The sequence below is a fragment of the Sesamum indicum genome, linkage group LG6 (genome assembly GCF_026168435.1).
Source record: "Sesamum indicum cultivar Baizhima isolate 11 linkage group LG6, ASM2616843v1, whole genome shotgun sequence".
Taxonomy (NCBI): Eukaryota; Viridiplantae; Streptophyta; class Magnoliopsida; order Lamiales; family Pedaliaceae; genus Sesamum; species Sesamum indicum.
In genome coordinates this window covers 18,246,053-18,268,712 of record NC_142662.1, presented here as the reverse complement: position 1 = coordinate 18,268,712, position 22,660 = coordinate 18,246,053, and the positions used below count along the sequence as shown (strand labels likewise).

The window sequence follows — 22,660 nt, the reverse complement described above, 5'->3', positions numbered from 1 at the left end:
CAATAAATAATGGCTTGACATAAAAGAGGGAAAAAATGAGAAATTAGGGTTCCTCAACAAATATTTGAAGTTGGGGCCAAAACTATGACAAATCAAAAGATATTATCCTAAAATTGTGATTTTTGTAATGAATGAAACTAAAATTGAATAAAGCCTATCATGTGGGACAAAAAAATAAGATTTTCCCTCAACAATAATATGCATATACATATTTCTTTTTAAATTATTTAACAAAATATTTATATATTTTTTTGGTTCAAAATTTTTATATAGAAACAAAAAAAATAAATCATGTATAAAATGATAATTTAATACAACTATACTATATTTATAAAAAATTCGAGAAAATAAGATAAAAGATATATAATATTGGAGTAGGAAAAAAAAAGAAATTATAATCGTAACACCAAATTCTCCCTTCACCAATTATAATACAGTGTAGATAAATAGCATAGATGAATACGACTGGAAATATTTAGGACGCTCTTGCATAATTGTTCCAAGTTTATTTTCAAAATTAACAAGATTAGATAACCCTAATTTTGAAACTTAACTACTCGACGTTAATTACAAGGAATTGAAAGAAATATTTCCCAAATGATAGTTAATCTAATAATTAAGATGATGGGTTTAAATCCTGCAAGATGTATGTTGAGGTTATGGGAAAATCGTGTTTTTAGTTCCCTAAATTAGGCTTATTTTTAAATTAATCTCGTTTATTGTGATTTTTTCACTTTTACATACCATAAATTATAAATTTTCTCATTTTTAGTCCTCACGTACTTTCGTCCAATCACTAACGGAGAAGTCATGGGCCCCCTGACTAAAAATTTTTGGTGGATGAAAAAGTCACGTGAGGACTAAGAATTTTTTATTTTTTTTAATTTATAGGATGCAATGTAGGAGAATCGTAACAATTAAAATTAAAAAAAAATCTTAACATATGAGACCAAAAATGTAATTTTTCCTTTAATACTTCTTTTCTTTTTATTTTTTGCTTTATGTGAGTTTGTTAAAATTTGTTGCTTTATTGTTATTATTTAAAATGTGCAGTTTCTGTAAAAAAAAGAAAAATTACTAAATTACATATAGATATTTTTTAAAGTATATATAATGATGAAATTGATATTTTTGTAGATATATATTTGTTTAATGTCTTGCAACTCAAAACTCAGATGCTAAGGTATAAAGTTTAATTTTATGAAAGTGATGTTATGTTATGTACAATTATCAAATACTAGTCATGTTTATTATATTTAAATTGTTTTTGAAGTGATTAACTAAATTAATTAATCAATATTTATTCTAAGAAAATAATTAAATTTATTGGTTTAATAGTTGTGTAGTTTGTGAGTGGCAATATGTATGACATGGATTGGTTTTGAGTTAATGATTGGTATAATTTACAAGTGATTAATAATAAATGTCAAAAGTTTCCACTAACTTGTGTTTTTTAGGCAGGATCATGGAAAGGTCTAGGGATAGAATAATCATCTTGAAATTGGACATTCTTAGGAATTTTATTAGAATAATTAGGTGCAGGAATTATATAAAAAATTCACTTTCTTCAAGGGGATATCTTTTCATAATATTTTGAATATGTTATCGTAATTATGTGATTGGGATCATATTCATAAATTGATGTAGGCTCTTATTTTACTTAGTCTCAAACTAACCCCAAAAAGATTTAAATAAATTAATTTAGACACAATTTCTACTCAATCCATTAAACTCCAATTAAAACTTGTTATGGGTCTCTAAATCCGACCAGACCCAGATCTAGTCAGACTCGGACCTGATTTTTTTTTTTCGATCCATTTTTTTTTTTTTGTAGATCTTACTAATTAAATTAAATTTTATTTTTTTATTTTTTATTTTTACCCATAATTTATTGATAAATTCGACATTATTGAGATTAATTCACAGATAACTCTTTTTTTTATAATTTTTTTAAATGATATATCATTTATTATATCGTTTGCAATAATCTTATGAAAATATTATACGGTAAATAATGTTTGGATGTCTAAAATTTGTTGAATTGAAGATAGATCGGTTGATAAATCGAATAATGAAGAAAAATAAATATATTTTATGAATTCAAATTGGGTACATAGACCAATACCCTAGTGAGGATGATCAAATGGGTTTGGCTACTGTGTTGGGAGTTAGGATTGAAAAGAGACATGATGTTTATGTAGGATTATGAGGGATGAAAAATAGATCTGGAGCAGAACTATTCCAAAGCATAGTAGATAAATTCTGGAAAGAAAAAAAATTATCCCAGGCTGATAAGTTGGTGGTCATCAAGTCTGTATTACAGTCAATCCCAACTTTAGGATTCCGGTGACACTTGTTCAGAAATTGAACAGTCAAATGGCATAATTTTTCTGGGAGAACAGAGACAGATCAAAGATTCATTGATTTTGATGGGAAAAGATGGAGGATGGGGGGCTTGACCTTAGAGACTTACATAGTTTCAATATGGCAGGGATTCTTTATAGAGACTCTAATGGAAGCTATATCGACTGGATAACTAACTCTAACAGAAGCATTTCTAGTATGAAAAGGAGTGAAACTGGTTTTGATGAAAGGGTGGAAAAAAGTCATCTTCGAGGGTAATTGCTTACAAATCAACAAACCTCCAATAATTCAACATTGGGGGCTTTCGTTCGAGATATTAAGGATTTATATAGGTCCATATGTGAAAATCGTTTTTCATTTATTTGTTAGCAAGAGCAGCTACTCATACTATGTCACATGCACCAGGGATAGCTGTTAATATCCAGGAACCCATTCTGCCTGATTTTCATGGACACTGATCTATTAACAAAATCCTATTTCCTCTCAAAAAAAAAAAAAAAAAGTTAGGTACAAGTCTTTGTGACTCTTCTATAAATAAGGACCCACAAACTTAAGTAATAGTCAATTGTTGCGTTTCTGTAGTCACGTGGAAAATGAAGAATCACTGGATTGGAGATGAGGTTAGATTCGTTCAAAATATAAAATATATAAAAGGAGATCTATTTGTAATCCAGGTCGTATTAAAAGAAAGACTGGTATTTTGCTGCGCATATCAATTTGTTTGATGTGGATATTGTGTTATTATTTGCCACCATTTTTGTAGTTCAACAAAAAAAACTAGGAATTGAAAGCAATATATGAATGATTATTTTTTAAAATAATTATTAGCTTATTAGCCCATTAATTTGATTGGACTTGGCTTTACGCCTACGACTATCAACCCATCAATCTTTTAAAAAGAAACTTATTAGCCTATTCATTAATAATATTGATATCTGCTCTAATATTTCTTGCAATGGCCCAAGCCATCCCATGAACCCAGTTGGTGGCAGACCAACTGGTCCATGAGCAGGTAAGTGAATTCCATAAAAGTCACTTATAGAAAATGAGCAATATTTATTTTCTTGTGATATTTTTTTATTTTTTACGTAAGAGCAATGAACTATTATTAAATGAAATAAATTTATTACAAGTACAATCATTTTTGTCAACATCAATATCTAACAAAAACTATTACAATAATCATATCCTACTCAATAACACCTACTATTACAGTAGACAACAACTCCTGGCGGGGTTCGAACCCATGACTTTTAAGATTATAGGACTTTAGTTTCATCAACTAAGTTAGGCCGCATTAACCCCTGTGATATTATAAATGAACAAATTATCCCCCTATAAAAAAAATTAGCAAATTATCCTCCTATGTTTTTTTTTTTTTTATAATGAAGCAATTTAGAGAATCAAACTGGTTCATTTTAAAAAAGTACATAGAGGTAAATTGCTACATTTCGAAAAATACAGGAGGATAAATCACTAAAAGAATTTCAGTATCACGTAGAAATTGCTTGCAATTTTCCTGTTAATACTCCATCAAACCTTTTTCCCCAAAAACTTTGATATCTTTTTGTTTCAGAATATTATTCTCAAACACTCCAAATTTTTATTACGTACAAACTAAAAGTTTACAACACATTTTTAAAGTTTTATATGCATTGGGTTTGAATCCACGGCAAGTTTCAAATAAGAAAGAGTCGTGCAGTAGGACATTAATTTGTATGTGTACCATATGTCACTTGCTCCCGACACCACTGTCGTTTACGTCTTTCTATGAGCGTAAATTGCGACGAGCTTCTGTTGAATTTTAAAATAATTATAAATACCTCTTATTATTTAAAAAATCATCAATACTTCTAATATATGATAAATTATATAATTTTTGGATTTAGATTTAATTGTGCTTACTGTACTTTTTTAAAATAAAAATCATAAAGAGGTCGTCCATTTAATACAAAAAAACTTTTGAAAAATAAGTAAAAATTATAATTTATAATCTACAAGAACATTTCGGTCAGTTCACCAACGAATTGGTCTAGTTGTTTGATGACTGATAAAATCAAAAGTATTTATAATTATGTCAAAATTCAAAAAATATATTGTAATTAAGCTTAAAAACTATACACAAGTTAAATCAAATAAATTTATGATTGGAACTCGTCAAATAGAATAATGATGAGAAATGGTCCTTCATCTCTGGAAAGATGAACCTATTAATTAATTATTGAGTAACTCAGAAAATGTGATTGACAAATTCCTCAAGATCACTTCGTATGGTATTTGCTGTAAATTCCAATTTCTATAATTTCTTAAGAAATTCTGCAACTCTAAATGAGACCATGTCCATATCTTTTCCTTGAGATGGTCAAAACTTGCCGACTTAAATCTTCAAAAAATTGCATATTCCATTCTTTTTTTTGTTTTGGGGGGAATTAGACTTGGTTTTTGTTACATTTCATGATCCAACTAATTATATAAGTGTAGCAGGTTAATTACACTTAAACTCCTTCGAAAAATGTAAAATTACACTTTCCCCCAAAGAAGTTATGAAATTACACTAACACTCCATTAAAAAATTATTCATTTACACTTGACCTCATTCCATTAGGGTTTGGACGAGAAATGCTAACCTTAGTAAAAGAATTCCATAAATTTTCAAGTTTGTATCTCATTTAACATTATCGTGTGTATTTTTGTACTTATAAGTGGATAAATATAATATATATATATATATGTGTGTGTGGAGTGAGTTTAGTATCATTACATTTTTTCGTTTATAAGTACAAAATTATTATATGAGAATATTAATGAAGGGTAAAATTAGAAAGTTATGTAATGTTTTTGCTAACGTTAGTACTTTTCGTCCAAATTCTAACAGAAAGGAGTCAGGTATAAATGAAAAAGTATCAGAAGGGATATAAGTGTGATTTTAGAATTTATTTAGAAAAATGAGTCGTATACACGACAATTTATTCTCAGGGGCATGCTGATACAAACCCAACCTTATCATCCTTAGCTTATAAAGATACAAATATAATATATATATATATATATAGAAGTATATATATATGGAGTGATGTTCACATCATTATATTTTTTTCTCTAATAAACCTAATATTTATTATTTGGAGTGTTAAATAAAAGATAAAATTGGTGATATATGTAATTGTTTTGTTAACATCAACATTTTTCGTTCAAATCTTAACGAAAGAAGGGCAGATGTAAACAGTTCTTAAAAAGGGTGTAAGTGTAATATTGAAACTTCCTTAGGAGAAAATTGTAATTTCATATTTTTCATAACAACTTAAGTGTAATCAACCCTAAATAAAGAGGAAACTTGGTATGATGTCTCGCGTTAGGACTAAGTCGATATCGTTAAGTCTTGGACATCAAGTTGATCATCACGACCAAGTTATCACAACAGAAGGTGGAAACAAACTTATATAAACAGTTCAAGAAACCTGAAACATCAATCCATCAGAATCCCATATAGCTCTAAAACTTTTGTACTTTGAGAGAAAAAAAAGCTTTGCTGTTTGCTGAAAAAAATGGGGTTCTTTCCCTATCTCACCTTCATCTGCATGCTCAATTTCCATCTTTTCCAAACAATTGCGAGTGATACACCTGATGGAAGTACCTTACAGACATATATAGTACATGTTGATGGCCCTGATGGCCTCCCGAATCGGCTCGATGATTTGGATAGCTGGTATGACACATTCTTGTCAACGTTCACGGCAGCCTCAGGTGAGCGGAGACGGATGATCTACTCGTATCATAATGTGTTCAAAGGTTTTGCTGCGAGATTATCAGCAGATGAGCTGAAAGCCATGGAGAATAAGGTTGGGTTCGTATCAGCACATCCTGAGCGGAAATTGTCGTTGCATACGACACATTCGCCGAACTTCTTGGGGCTAAACCAGAACATGGGATTTTGGAATGAGTCGAATTATGGTAAAGGTGTGATTATTGGGGTCTTGGACACCGGGATTTTTCCTGATCATCCTTCGTTTAGCGACAAAGGAATGCCGCCTCCACCGGCTAAATGGAAGGGAAAGTGCGATTTCAATGTCACGACAAAGTGCAATAACAAGCTCATTGGAGCTCGATACTTCAATTCTTTCGATGGCCCAATAGATGACAATGGCCATGGCACTCACACGGCCAGCACTGCTGCTGGGAACTTTGTAAGAGGTGCAAATGTGTTTGGCAATGCTAATGGGACGGCCGTTGGCATCGCTCCGCTTGCTCATCTGGCTATCTATAAAGTATGTTCTGTTTCTTGTTCGGAAAGTGATATACTTGCTGCAATGGATGCGGCCATCGATGATGGAGTCGATATACTTTCTCTATCACTTGGTGGATTTGCAAACAATTTCTACGACGATAGCATTGCGCTAGGCGCATATAGTGCAATGGAGAAGGGCATCCTAGTGAGCTGCTCAGCAGGAAATGGCGGTCCATCTAACTTCTCGTTGTCCAATGAAGCGCCCTGGATCCTCACGGTTGGTGCTAGTACTATCGACAGGAAAATAAGAGCGACTGCCGTTCTTGGAAACAACCAGACATTCGATGGCGAGTCGACCTTTCAACCAATGGATTTCCCACCAACATCGTTGCCTCTTGTATATGCTGGTATGCTCAACACGAGTGATCGTAATATCCAATTTTGCACCGCAGCATCATTGAACAGAACTGATATACGAGGGAAGATAGTAGTGTGTGAAATAGGATTCACAACAAGAATTGCAAAAGGAAGAGCAGTGAAGGCCGCCGGTGGCGCCGCCATGATTCTGGTAAATCCTGCAAGCTATGCGAACCTTACTCTTTCCGAATCCCACGTCCTTCCAGCAACGCACGTAAGTTACGCCGATGGATTAAAGATCAAGACTTATATAAACTCAACATCCACACCCACGGCCGCAATTGTGTTCAAAGGAACTATCATTGGCGATGATCGTGCGCCTGTGGTGGCTGCATTTTCCTCCAGAGGACCGAACTATGTGAGCCGCGGCATCCTGAAACCCGACATTTTAGGCCCTGGAGTGAACATTCTTGCAGCATGGCCTGTCTCAGTTGAGAACAACACAAACACAAATGCCACATTCAACATCATCTCTGGTACATCCATGTCATGCCCACATCTCAGTGGAGTTGCTGCCCTGCTCAAAAGCTCGCACCCTGATTGGTCTCCTGCTGCCATCAAATCAGCAATCATGACTACAGCCGACATCCTGAATCTGGCCCAGAACCCGATCGAGGACGAAAGGTTCCTTCCTGCCAACATATTCGCCACTGGCTCAGGCCATGTGAACCCGTCAAGAGCAAACAATCCAGGACTCATTTACGATATCCAACCAAAAGACTACATTCCTTATCTGTGCGGTTTGAACTACACGGACCGACAAGTCGCCTCAATTTTGCAACGCAAGGTGAATTGCTCAGCGGAATCAAGGATACCGGAAGCTCAGCTCAACTACCCTTCATTTGCTCTCACTTTTAGTCCATTTCAGCCAACTGTTCAGACATATACCAGGACAGTAACAAATGTCGGCGAGGCAAATTCATCTTACGTGGTCAAGATCGTCCCACCACCTGGAATTGATGTAGTTGTTGAACCCTCTAAGCTCGATTTCTTGGAGGTTAACCAGAAACTGCAATATCAGGTGACGTTCAGCCGACTAAACTCCAGCTCGAACATTGGTGTTGTTCAAGGTTACCTGAAATGGAATTCTTCCAGGCGCTCTGTCAGGAGTCCTATTGCCGTTATACTGCGTTGATTAAAGAACCTGGAAGAATATATCTTTCTAGCAAAATATTGCGTTCTGTTTAACAAACTGTCATGAATTGGTTGATGTTGTTAATGATGTTAGTATAGATATAACCTGGGATGTTATAATTGCTAATAATAATTTGTTGCTGAACTATTCATCTCGTTGTTTTGTAAATTCAGTAACATGATTCTTGTTCTGTTCAGATCTCGATTTGGTTTCTTTTTGTCGTGGGTAATAATGAATAGTTCATTGCTTTCACTTATTATTATTATTATTATTATTATTAAATTCTCTGATTTTAGTTGAAATTCTCTTATTTTAGTTGAAAATTTTTTATTTTTAGAAAAAATTACTTTTCAGGTCTACTTTTTCTTCTTATAATAAAATAAAATTCATTTCATCATTTAATGTATTCAAATTTAAAAATTAATCCAATACATGAACAATTTTAAACCAAATTCTAAATCGACGAATATGTTCAAAGAAACAAAAAAATAAAAAAATATTATAAAAGTAACCATTATACCCAGGTTCGCAAGAAAATTACTCTTGGTACCATTAAAAATGATAAAAATGGAAAAGAAAAAGAATTGAACCAAATGTGCCTGCCTATTAGAACGTTTGCAAAGTTACCTTGAGAATGGGTCGAATGGCTATTCGTCGGGGTTTTTTAAAACTGCATGAATAGTCGTGGGTGATGAAGTCACTAGAGTTGTCTTGGATTTCTTTGCTACGGGGAAATTTTTAAAGCAGGTCAATTGTACGCTCTTGGCGGTTATTCCCAAGAGTGGGATTTCCTCCTTGCCACACTTCAATTATTTGGGTTCCCGGTCATATTTATGAGATGGATTGAAGAGTGTATTACAACACCATCATTCTAGGTGGGCTTGAATGGGAAGGCACACGATTTTTTTGTGGGCTCAAGAGGGCTTCGCCAAGGTGATCCTCTATCTCCATACCTCTTTGTCCTTGTTATGGAAGTGATGCACTTGGTCTTCCTCCAAATTATTGAGCAAGATGGACGCTTCCAATTTCATTGGAAATGTGAAGCCTCCAATATCTTCCAACTGGATTTCGCCGATGATGTTATCTTATTCAGTCGAGTAGCGGTGGACTCTATACGTGTATTCAAGGACGGACTGGATCACTTTGGTGATTGGTCGGGGCTTCGGTTAAATGCGCAAAAAAGTCATCTCATATTGTCCCGAGCGGCTCAAGGAATGAAAGAGGAGCTGCTGACGATGCTTGAGTTCCAAGAGGGACAACTGCCAATGGGGTATTTAGGACTCCCCTTAATATCATCTAGACTTTCGATATCTGATTGCCTACCCTTGCTGAATAAAATCGAGTCTCGTATTACTGGATGGGAGGGGTTGGCTTTATCATATGCAATACAAGTGCAAATTATTAAATTTATGCTTTTGTCCCTTAGTATTTATTGGTCTTTCGACTTTCATTCTCCCAAAAACGGTCATTAATGAAATTGAAAAACGCTTACGGAAGTTCCTATGGAAAGGTACGGGGAGTAGTGGGTATGCTTAAATTGCTTGAAGGGAGGTGTGCAAAAGAAAGATGAAGGGGGTCAAGAATTGAAAGACATTGGGATGATGAATCGGGCCCTCATGTGTAAAAAATTGTGCGATGTTATTCGTTGTGACGGGACATCCATTTGGGTGAAATGGTTACACCAAGGACGACTTCGGGACTCCTCTATTTGAACTATATCTGAAATAAACTCATGGTGTTGGAAGAAACTTATACGGTTAAGGGCATGGCTGAGATCGGAGGTTGTTTACCCGCATCGATAATGGGCGGAATTTTTATTTATGGAGGAACCCTTAGCACCATGTAGGCCCTCTTATTCAGAGAGTTCCCATGGACCTGGATTGCAGGAATCTAGTAGGTTGTGGGCTGTCATTCACGAGGGTCAGTGGCAATGGCCTTCTATCACTAACTACGAATGTCTGGAGATCTTGCAAGTACTACCTATCATTCACGGAGGTAATGACCGAATTTTGTGGCGGTCCTCGGGCAATATTGTCACCACACAAGCCATCTATCGCTTATTTGATCCCCTGGGTCCAAAAGTAGGCTGGTATTAACTACTTTCTGGACCTCTAAAAATTTCTCGGCACATGTTCATTCTCTGCATCGCTATTCAGGAAAAGCTTGCTACAAAGGACAAGCAATGGTTATCACATTTAGGAGGATGCGTCCTATGTACTGAGGACAACTTGGAGACATACACGCATTTGTTCTTTCATTGTCAGTATAGTAGACGTTGTTTGACTATTATCAGACGAACTATTCGATTTCTCTGGCCTAACAGACAGTGGCGAATGGATATTGAATGGGCTTCTAGGAAGTGGAGCGGCAAACACATTATTAACATGGCATACCGTGCGCTGCTTGAGGCATGCGTTTATCACATTTGGAGGGAACGCAATATGAGACGATTCGCGCACACTTCAAAGTCGCCGGCTATGTTAGCTAGCTTAATCATAGAGGATGTTAGATTACGAATTCTTAGCAAAAATCTTCCTAGCTCTGTCAGCTCTAGTGCACTTTATAGATTATGGCGTATCCCTTGGCCTGTCGAGGGATTACATATCATATGAGCACTGTTGTATTATACCTCCTTTTTCCATTTATGAAATTTACCTTTCCCCAAAAAAAAAAGTTACCTGGAGAAAGAGATCAAAACAAAAGCTTTTACTTTTATTTATACATCTACCATACAACTGGCAATTCAAAATATAATCTGAAACAACTGCAATTCACAATATAATCTTCAAAATCGATGGCTTTAACAAACTTAAATAACATCATAGTCGACTCTACTCAATTTGATTTGTTTACAACCTTGACCATCAACATACACTTGAAAGTTGATGAACATTTTTGCAGTGAATCAAGTAATTCTGCTAAAGTTGTTGCAAGCACCATTACAAATTCGTTATCAAACAGGAAGAAAGAACCAAGAAAAAGCTTAGTTTTGGCATTGCAAAGACAGATGTTGCTTGGCATACAACTAGAGAACCGAAAGCACCTTACTTGATACAACGACATCAATGAAAAGAAAGGATCATAAATTCAATAGGAATGGAAATGAAATAACTTAGGATGGTTGTACAATATTACAGGTTGAAAATCAAAACTCAGTCAGAGGACTCTAATTTTGTAACTTATCTACTCAAATTGTAAATTACAAGGAAATAAGTCTAACTCAATGAGCCTGTCGAAGCACTCCCCCAATATAATTCAGCAGCTGAGATTGCTCACACGTCACCAAGTACAAACAGGAAACTAAAATGAATGTTCATCTTCTTCAAGTGCATTGAAAATCATCCTACACCAAATAACAATGTGATCAAACTATGTTATAGAAACTTGGAGGATCTAAACCCTTGTTACACTGAATGAGGAGAGTAGGTTGCATGATTCACTTACCAGAATAAGCACATAAAGAGAAGAAGTATGATATAACCAAGCTTGAAAAGTCTTTGCTTCTTTTCCCAATTGAGCAAGTTAAAGATCTCTGTTACATCTATAAGGTGCTGTCTTCGTAGGTACCTGATGAAAGAAAATAACAGCTCAAAAAATATACGACAATCATGGGTGGTCAATTGGCCTAAATTACATCCCATTGGCATGGCCTATTTAATGAACAAAATTTTTCGAATATGTGAGAAGTTCATGTGATCAAGCAGTAATTCATCTTAGGTCAACAAGATGCAATGCATGCTAAAAGATCTGTTGCGGATTGGGAAACAAAGAGAAAGACTAGTAAGAATAAAATTTACACACATATTCATTAAAACTAGTAATTCAAAGGGAATATATGTATAGCAGTAACAACAGATAGATATCGGTTAAGTTACGACAGGATTGAATATACTTTTATATTATTGCTCTAAGCCTCAGCAGGATCTTAAGTTCGTGATACTGGTGTAAGTCTTTAAAAGTTGAATATAGCTCCTTATTCAGTAAATTACTAGGACTGTTGAGAAAAATACATGCAGCAGATGCAGTGCGCTAAAAAAGTTGTAAAATCCACCCTTTAGAAGAAAATACACTTAGTGCAGTTCTCCTATATCATGCTGACATATTTCTTAATTCTAATTAATATAAGTTCAATATTCCAAAATATATTTCCATAATTTATTTTAGAAGCTTTTGCTGACTAAATAAATTAGCTTGATGTTGATTTTATTTTAGGTATTATTACTTTAATTTTACTTTGGACAGCAGAGTGGTTCAAAGGCATCATGAATCATGATGCTACTATTCTCGCCACTCAACCTCAGCCAGAGCCCTAGGTTCCAGACAGGGTGGCAGTGACCAAACATAGATCATCCATATGCATAAAAAAATGAATGTATTCATGAAATGATTATGCTAATAGGCATACGGAGATACACATACAACCACGCAATTAACTGGTGGCTATGATGCATGGAGGCGGATCGGACACAGCAACATGAAATATTTTAAAAAATAGGACACGACTCGACACTTACACGGCTAATATATAATATATTTTTTATCATATATACTTTCAATTTCTAATAAATTTAAAATATGCAAAATGGAAAATTAACAAATAAAACATAAAATAAGCATGTCTTACATCTAAATTCTTAACAGAAGTTGGCTTAAAAAATATACATAATCAATTTATTTCAAAAAGTACGCAATGAAAATTTTCTAATAATCCAAATTAGTTAAATCATCATGACCATCTCTCGGATTTTTAGTAATGTGCTCCCAAAACTTTTCGGCTGAGATAAGTGAATTAATTTTTTTTTCTTTTTAATCTGGATATAAAAGTCAAGTTCAATCGTAACTCATTCCATTTTTTTTTTAAAGACAGCCCAAAACTTTGTGAAATTGTAAAAAAAATCCTAAACATGTCTGAAACTTGTCGGACATGCCTCTGTGTCATTTTTTTTTTCTTTTTCTATTTTATATTTTCGGCACGCGGATGCCGTGTCCGTGTCCGACATTGCACCAGAAAATTTTTTGGAGCATCTGTGCATTATAGACTGGTGGACTAGAACTATCAGTGCAATCTTAGGTATATATAGGCATCCAATATTTCCTGAAGAGCAAATCAATTTAAATTTGAAGCAAAAGAATAAGAGATCTTACAATCTCACGTTGTAGTACAGGTACGGAACACAGAGAAGTGACATAACCCAATGCCCTGTTACCAGGAAGAGGAAGCATAGCACTCCTTGTGTGATGAATTCTGGTAAAACCACATTGTTTATTCGAGATGCAGAGTCATAAGGATTGATATAATCAAACTCTAGATCAGCCAAGCACATGAGCTGCACATGTGAAAAAATGTTTACAAAGTTTGCAGACCATGCACTTCACATGAAAATTAAGATAACTAAGAAGCACCGAAACACCATGTACTGTGACATGGAATTTAACGAAGCAAGTAGGTAACAAAGCTACAATTGTAACAGATCAAAGTCCTGGTCTATTCACATCCTACCATCTCTGAAGCTGTAACAGAAAACTGAAATTTGCAATAACTTGCTCTATCCTAGTTCAAAACAATCCTATTAAGAACACCTACAATCTCATTTGCAAGAGAAGTTTTAACCTACTGATTCAAAATCTAGCAAGAAAAAGAAAATTATACATTCTTCAAGTTGAACGCATGAGAAGTACTTATTATCTCCAGATTATTAACTGGAAGCTTGAATTCAAAGATCCAATGCAGATTTCAATCCAGGATGGTCCACTACCTTGCCATCCATTACAGAACAAAAAGATGGATCTAGAATGTTGAATACCTGTAGATTTTAATCTTGCACACTTCAAAACTACTCTCTACGTATAAAAAGTTGTAAAGACCCCCTCTTCAAAGTAACCTGATCCTTAAACCCCGCCAAAGCCTTAGACTTTTAGACGAACTCAAATTCTATGGACTCTATCAGAAAGACCAAATGCAAAACACTGGTTATAGTTTCGTACCCCAGTATCATGCCTGAAAAATCATTAATCCACCGCTTCAAATAAAAGATTAGACTTTCTCTGAGGCATCACTATTGGCAACATTTTACCAGTCAACAGACTGAGTCTACAAATAAACTTAGATACTTTTCCTACCGAATAATTTTAAATAATTAATAACTCTAACACCAACTTCTTTTCAATCCAATAATTCTAATTTCAACACAATTCATCAAACATTCAAGGCAAAGGAATACCGTACTCAACATTGAAAAACGACAGAATTAACCAAAGTATGCACAAAATCAAAGGAAAACAAAAATTGCCAAAAGCTTCCCAACACTATGCGTCCCGTCAACAGCATAAAAGCTACAAAATAAAGTAAATCCAAAAAAACATGGTTTTGGGAGGTAAAATAACCTGGAAAACAATCATAACAAGAAGGGCAATGAGTATGAAGAAGAAGAGCAGCCACGCGAATACATCCCCCATATCCTCTTTTTCCTTCGAATCTTTCTGGGACAATGAATGTTCTTCTTTCAGGGAGCTATACAGAGGATATAGGGTAAAGGGAGTTGAGTAATCGGAGCGCCAGGTGCACAGTGGCCCCTGGTGGTTGAAATGACAAGAAAAGAATCGGAGATGATCGGAGTTGAAACCCTAGCTGAGGTGTTGCTCGGAGAGAAGAATCTTTTGAGGTGTGTGAGACCAAATTCTATGAGTCTAAGAAGTCTTTTTCCATATAACTTTCTTTTCTTTTTCAATCACTTTAGAGCTTCAACATATGTTAAATTGGACTCAAGCGGAGCAAATAGTCTTCCACTCTCCACTTACATATTTTTTGCCCCCAACCTTCCACTATTAACTATTCGAATAATTATATTTTATTTTTTAAGATTTTGTATAATTACACGTAAATTTATATCTAACAAATATCGACATAATTAATATGTAGAAATGGAATTATATGAGAATATAATGAAATAAAGAAGGAAATGGAATTGCATTTAATAGCATTCTTATTATTGATATATTCAATAAATTAGAAGATAATATAATTGACCCCGGAGCTCCTTAGTTGATTTCATTAACATAATTAATAATCATAAAATAATAATTAGTAATAAAATAAAATTATTTTTATGACAAATTTTTTCTTTAATAATTTTTTTAAAAGAAGTATTTATTCATATTTTTTTGAAAAAGTAGAATTCAATGGTATAACAATATTATTCCAAAAATTGCTTACGGTAGGTTATAAACGATTTATAAAGCATCTCATATATTATTAAAAATATATATTTATGTAATTATTTATTTACATAGCTAATACCATGTTGGGGGTGGAAATCGCGAATTCCTTATTTAATAGAATAAGAATTCTTATGGGAATGAGAATTCTCAAACTTAATGCATACCAATCAGAGGTGTAGGAATGGATTTGAGAATGCTTATGTCGTTCATGCTCCATTCCTACAAACCAATCATACCCTAAGTTTTTTTGTTAGTTAAAATTCATCGAATTCGATAATATTAACAAAAAACTTGGATAAAAAGTCCATATTTATTACCAATTAAATTTTTATGACCAAATCACTCTTATACATCTTTACACATTGTATACATAAAGATAGTTTACTCACAAAAAAAATATTTGACCTACAATAGCCAATAATAAGTCAATCAAAGGCAAATACCGATTTTCATTCAATTTTTCATTAATATCAACAAATTCAGTGAATTTCGACTAACAGATAGACATATTTGTTAGATGGAAGCAGACCCCGAGGGTACTAGATGTAATTTTTCAAGCCACAGAGGTTTTACGTATAATTACACTAAATCTTAAGGAAGGAGAATGCAATTATCCCTTAATTATAAAATTAAATTAACTTTAAAAAATTAATATGATATTTGTATTTATAATCTTATGATTGATTATATAATTGGACCTGCAAGAATTTTTTTTGTTATGTATATTATTTCTATTATATCTTATATTTCCAGCACTTTTAATTTCTTATTATATATGTATTCTTAGGGAAAAATCTCATTTTTAATTCTATATATTAGGCCCTGTTCAATTATAATCTCATTCGTTACAAAATTTTAATTTCAGGATAATATCTTTTGATTTGTCCCAATTCTATCACTAAAAAAAATCATTTTATAGTAACCGTCAGATTATTGATTTGGAATAGTTTTTGAAAACTGTAACGGTTTTTGCAACAGCAATCCTTACCGCAGTTTTTTTGGGAGTTACAAAATATTTGTAACGACTTACTTCATGGTCGTTACAATTTGTAATGGTTTTTTTGTTGGCCATGAGAGGCTGTTACAAGCATGGTCCAAATGCAGAAAATGCATTTGAACTTGTTTTTGGAACAGTCAAATTAAATTTGATTTAATTATTATTGAACAGTCTTTATAATACATATATGTATGACTTTTGTAACGGCCTTTGTAACTCTTTATGCGCATGTTGGTCTTGTGTCAGCCTTTGTAACTGTTTTTTATACTGCTTTGGCACAACTTTTCGGACGATCATTTTCAAAATTGATAACTATCTTTTAGACGTTTTTGTAACGACTTCCTGATTTTATAAAAGTAAATTTTATTCCGAAAGCCGTTAAAAAAGCAATGAAAAAATCTAAAATATTTTCTATAATATTTAATTATATTTAATCTATTTTAATATTCATTTTGTAAAAATAAATTATTAGATTTTTGGTTATATAGGTAGTTTTAATTTCTTAAATGTGTAATATTATATAAAAAAATATATAATATAATAAGAAAATAAAATTATTTAATTATATAAATAAAAATTTGTTTAAATATTGTATTTTTACAAATAAAAAGAAATCATATTTTAAATCAGCCTCCCTGTCTTCCGCTTATTCGTCATCGCCGTCGAGTACATAGGGATAAGCTGGAGGCTGCGGCACTGGAGGATCGGGCTAGGTGGGATCCATCCACTCCTCGAGGGCGATGGAGCAATGGACATGCTGAGTTGTGATGGTCCAGCAACCGTGTGGTGGGTCTCGAAACCAAGACCAAATACTCAAAAATTACAAATATTTTTTTAAATTAACACAAATTACATAAAATTACACTATTCATAAATTAAAATAAATTACATAAAATTAAACAAATTACTTAATAAATTACATAAAATTAAATCCCAACTTTTTTCCTAATATTCATAAGATTACAACAAAAGTAAAATAAATTTCACAAAATACATAAATATCTATTTTCAGAAATTACTGAAAACATTACAAAAATACTTACAGGAAAGATTCAAAATTTTTAGAAAATTAAATTTTAAAAACTTTTAGAATCTTTTCTAAATTACACATAATTTTTTTAAATTAACACAAATTACATAAAATTACACACACATATTCATAAATTAATACAAATTACACAAATTATACATATTCTTAAAATTACACAAAATTAAACAAATTACACATATTTTTAGAAATTACATAAAATTAAATCCCACCTTTTTTTTTAATATTCATAAGATTACAAAAAAAGTAAAATAAATTTCAGAAAATACATAAATATATTACTGAAAATATTACAGAAATATTTTTTTAAAAAAATTCAAAAATTTCAGAAAACTAAATTTCAAAAGTTTTCAGAATTTCTTTTTGAAATTACACATATTTTCTTAAATTAACACAAATTACACTTATTGATAAAATTAACACATTACACAAATTGAACATATTCATATAATTACATAAAAATAATACTAATTATACATATTTTCAGAAATTATATAAAATAAAATCCCAACATTTTTTCTAATGTTCATATGATTACAGAAAAATTAAAATAAGTTTCAAAAATTTCAGAAATATTTTCAGAAATTTCAGAAAAATTAAAATAACTTTAAAAAATTTCAGAAATTACTGAAAAATTTTCAGAAAATATTTTTAAAAAAAATCTGAAATTACCTTTTATATTAGAATTTTGGAACGGCTCCAAAATGAGTTGTTATATATATAAAGTCGTTCCAAAAGGAGTTCTAACATTTCTGTATATTATTTTTCATAAATCAAAATGACATCATATTGGTTAGTCGTTCATAAAGCCGTTCCAAAAGGAATTTCAAATAAAGAATTATTTTTTAAAAATATATAAAAATTAATAAAAATCCGTAATGGACAATTTAATGCTGAAGAAAAGTATCCATTGTGTGGAATAATACAATTGAAGTACATAAAATATTTGAAATTGAGATTGATATATGTTTACAATATGAAATAAATTAATATATTCATAATTGTTAGTATTACATTGATGTAACTATTATCTTATATTATTGTGCTGCATGGCTTAATTGAACCGCCAAAATTTAGATCGAACCATTAGATATGATCAGACTAAGAAAAGAATACATATGATGAAGTTTTGGACCATTGGGTTCACAAATGTCGAGATATTATATTCGAAACATTAAAGTATTTTTTCAATCAGGTACATCATTGGAATCAGACCATGTGATTTTAAATCAAACCGGCAGATGTGATCAAATGGACATCGTCTTATATGTATTTAAGTTTGACATAAATCCGGTACATGAAGACTAAGATATCGTACTTGGAAACAAAAGTTTTGAAATTTAAAATAGATATTGTAACGGCTTTTTACACGACTTTAGATATTAACATAATGAAATGGCTTTTGGAACGGCCATTTGAAAATTGGATTTTCCCCAATTTTTTTCAGAATTTTATGCCAAAACGAATAAATTGGAAATAGGGGCGGTTCTAAAATTTAAATTTCCCTCCACATTTTGAACCAGTGCCAAAATAAATCTGCCAAATATCGTAAATTTTGAAACAGCCTTCGTAACACATTTTTTAAATTTTTGGCCGTTCTAAATATTAATTTTTATTTTTAAAAAAATAAAAAATTATTGATAAAATATTATAAACTTAAATATTTCACAAAATATCATATAATTGGAACGGCTATTGAATTTATAAACTTTTGTGCATGATACAGGGTTCATGCTAGTTGTAGCTAAACACTAAAACTGACCTCATTTGTAAGATAAGAAATTAAAGAATTCTTTATGGGTGAAATTCTGATTTGAGGGAAGTATTTGGAAAAAGAAATTTAAATGAATCTATTTGAAAACAATTTGATTTCCATTAATATTTAGCAATACGTAGTTTAAAATTAAAATTGAAGAATTTGAAATTTATTATATTTAATATTATTCATATAATTTAAATAATTTCTTATTAAGGATTTAAAATATATCTTTTAAAGATATATTAGGTAAAATTGGGGAAAAGATACAATTTATCCTATGTGATATGAGAAATGAGCAAAGTGAAAAATAAAATAACAAATTATCCCCTATTTAAACCATTGATCATTGGGGGGTATTTGCTCATTTCACACATAGGGGTAAATAGGATTAAAAGTTACAGATCGTAGCAAAAATGTGGTAGGATTTTATGGAGCCGGTGATTGCTGTATGTGTGGTTAGACGTGAAATTTACTCGGACAACTCTGAGGACACCAGATAGTCTCTCTCAGACGCCCTAATGGCTTATGCAGGGATTTAGACGAGTTATCGTTGATATTTAATTGAGTGATATTGGGTTCTCAAGTCGAAAGTTCACCCGATGTATCAATAGGGAGTATTTGTAATATGGTACATTGTAGGCTTGAAGGACTTTCTCTAGGCTTGTTGAGAAATTCAATTTGTAAATTTAAGCCTTACAATTATTTTTTTTTTTCGAAAAAAACTAATGCAGATTCAGAACAAAATCCACTGAAATGCAAAATTAAGCACAAGTACTGAAGATAAGTGAGAGTAAAGAAGAAATCAAATTCTTGGATCAATGTATTTATATATCCCCAAAGATTACATTAATCCAAACTCTATATACAAATCTCATGATGAAATGTTACTTGATTCCCATTCTATATATAATTTTTTTTCTTTACAATCGACTATTATTACAATGATTAATATCAAATATCGATATTTAAAAAATACCAGGAACAATTATAACAATCATATACTATTAATCAGTATCAGATAATTATATCTAATCAACACCTACTATTAAAGTAAAATTACTCCACATATTAGTGGAGTTTGAACCCACGATCTTAAAGTCACGAGACTTTAATTTCGCCAACTAAATTAAATTTCATTGTTCCACATATATATATATATATATATATATAAATATATGATTTGTTTATTATATATTTGTATATGAGGATTATTAATAATATTTATATATGGGGGGTGGGTGGGGGATGGGAATCCAGTACAAACTACAGTAAGAAATTGGTGAATTTTGTACTAATAAAAGGAGACTTGGCTACTATTCTTGGTTCACTAGAGTAAGATGAATTCACTGCACACCCAGGTTTTGGACATAAAAAGAAATTGCGGGATCCCAACTCCATCAACTTCTCCTCTGCCTTCAAACCTGCAGTCCAATTATGCCAATATTTCTTACTATCTTCACCCAAAAATTTGGAATAAAAAATAAAAAAATTGTTTAGGAGAATCTTAACTTTTTTTATACCTCTATTTATCTATAAATTTATTTTAATTTCTATTTTGGATAGTTGTGTATATTTCGTTAACTTTATCTTTTGTATATATTCAATAAACGCAAAATTGTGAGACATCGTCATAATTTTTTATTCTTTTTACTTTTTAAATAGAGCGTTTGTTCCATTTAATATATATATACACACATCGTGTATCTTGTAAGTGTTAAGTATAATAAAATTTGAAATAAAAAATTAAATAATACTCACTTTCGAGGCTGAACTGGGAGTAGTGAAGCTCGTAGCACTCGGGATCACTACTCCCCAACAAAGGGCGTCGCTTCTCTTTCACGTAAATGCCTATCGCCGCCTTCGTCAACTCCCCTACAGTGTTTCCCGCCGACATCACCACCTGTACTGCCCCGAAACTGTTTTGAATATTCACATTGAGCAACACTTTTGTCAGTTGCTGCCGACTCTCTCCGCCTCCTCCACTACCGTTCTTCCGCCCTGACTCCGAACAAGCTCCTCTCTTGACACCATGGCCTTGGCGTTTACGTGGAGATGATAAAGAGTCCATCTTAGTAACGAAAGAAAGATAAGAAAAAAAAAAGACAATTTGAAAAAGAAATCTTCGTACATATATATAGATGATAAAATATCATGAGCAAGCTATAAAGTACTAGGATGATTTATATAGGCATAATCGTCTATTGTCCCGTGTATAAGGGATGGTAAAATAAGAACTCCAAATATATAGAGGTGGCAATAAATAATCCTTACAAGACTTTGGTTACCGAAATTTTAAAAGTACACGGAAATTGATGAGAACTATGATTTTTTATGGATTTTCGCTGACTTGATATTTTTTTTTTTTTTTGCAACATAATTACATACGTGGAAAATATCTCTTCACACATAAGCAATGGCGAGGAAAAAAAAAGGGGAAAACACTTTTAAATTTTGAGGTTAATTTGTTGGCCGGATGATCTTTTAACCTCTCCTCTCACACATAAAAGCTTACATGCGAATAAAAAATGAAATTGCATAAAAATATAATTTGAATTGTTGTTATGTACTATCTATCATGGCAGGGTGTCGACTCCGACTTAGGCTATAGCAGTCGCCAAGATATATCTATTGTTCGCTGGGTGACGGCAGCGTCGCTCCCCTTTGCTGGGGGTAGGGTTGCTGTTGGCCCCTTCTATGGGGGGACGGGACAATGGTGGCGATGGGGAAATAAAAAAAACTACTTAGTCAGTAAAAGTTTTAATTTTGTTCACCTCAGCAAATTCCAATTATTTTTAAAATTTTGATGATTGGAATCCTGCAATTATAAAAAATAACCAATTAAGAATTACTAAGTACATATAACTAAGCTAATTTAAATATATAGGTTAGAAATTGAAATAATATATATATGTATTATATATTATATTATATTATATATATAGGAAAAATTACAATCATCCCTTGAGATTTGAATAATTATGAATACCCCCTTATTGTTTGAAAAATTACAAATATGCACATAATATTTGATGAAATTATATAATCCTGGATGGAGGTATGAAATTGTCAATTTTGCATTTATAATATTTTTTATTTTTCAAAAAAAATAAAAAATTACTAAAAAAATCAAATGAAAGGGATGAAAAATTTTTAAAAACTATAAAAAAATTATCCACTTATTTCATAAAAAGATTAAAAAAATTAAAAATTAAATAAAAATTATAATTTTTAATCCACAAGCGTATTATGGTCAGTTCACCATAAAAAATGGATGAAACACTAACATATTGGGTTAATTGTTAGACGGTCATTAAAATTATAGAAGTATTTGTAATTTTTCAAATAATGAGAGAATATTATTAATTATGCCAAATCTCAGAGGATGTCTTTATAATTTACTTATATATATATGGATATGGTTGGAGGATATTAATGATTAATTTGTGGGAAGATAATGCATGCCGCATGAAAAATAATTGCATGGTGCTGGAATATTG

The 22,660-nt window shown here is 32.1% G+C and overlaps 2 protein-coding genes and 1 pseudogene across 2 annotated transcripts; 1 reads left to right on the top strand and 2 right to left on the bottom strand.

Moving 5' to 3' along the window:
- The first annotated feature begins 5,855 nt into the window (after nucleotides 1-5,855).
- Nucleotides 5,856-8,352, top strand: LOC105164196 (subtilisin-like protease pseudogene; annotated as a pseudogene).
- A 2,855-nt stretch (nucleotides 8,353-11,207) lies between these two features.
- On the bottom strand, nucleotides 11,208-14,881 carry LOC105164197 (protein cornichon homolog 4). The gene is made up of 4 exons (XM_011082803.3): nucleotides 14,526-14,881; nucleotides 13,287-13,468; nucleotides 11,586-11,708; nucleotides 11,208-11,484 (listed from the first exon to the last, which is right to left on the bottom strand). Exons 1-4 carry the CDS (start codon nucleotides 14,595-14,597, stop codon nucleotides 11,442-11,444), a joined length of 420 nt encoding a protein of 139 aa, XP_011081105.1. The 5' UTR covers nucleotides 14,598-14,881; the 3' UTR covers nucleotides 11,208-11,441.
- A 5,067-nt stretch (nucleotides 14,882-19,948) lies between these two features.
- LOC105164198 (uncharacterized protein At4g22758) lies at nucleotides 19,949-21,408 on the bottom strand. Its single transcript, XM_011082804.3, has 2 exons — nucleotides 20,922-21,408; nucleotides 19,949-20,584 (listed from the first exon to the last, which is right to left on the bottom strand). Exons 1-2 carry the CDS (start codon nucleotides 21,229-21,231, stop codon nucleotides 20,427-20,429), a joined length of 468 nt encoding a protein of 155 aa, XP_011081106.1. The 5' UTR covers nucleotides 21,232-21,408; the 3' UTR covers nucleotides 19,949-20,426.
- Nucleotides 21,409-22,660: the final 1,252 nt, after the last annotated feature.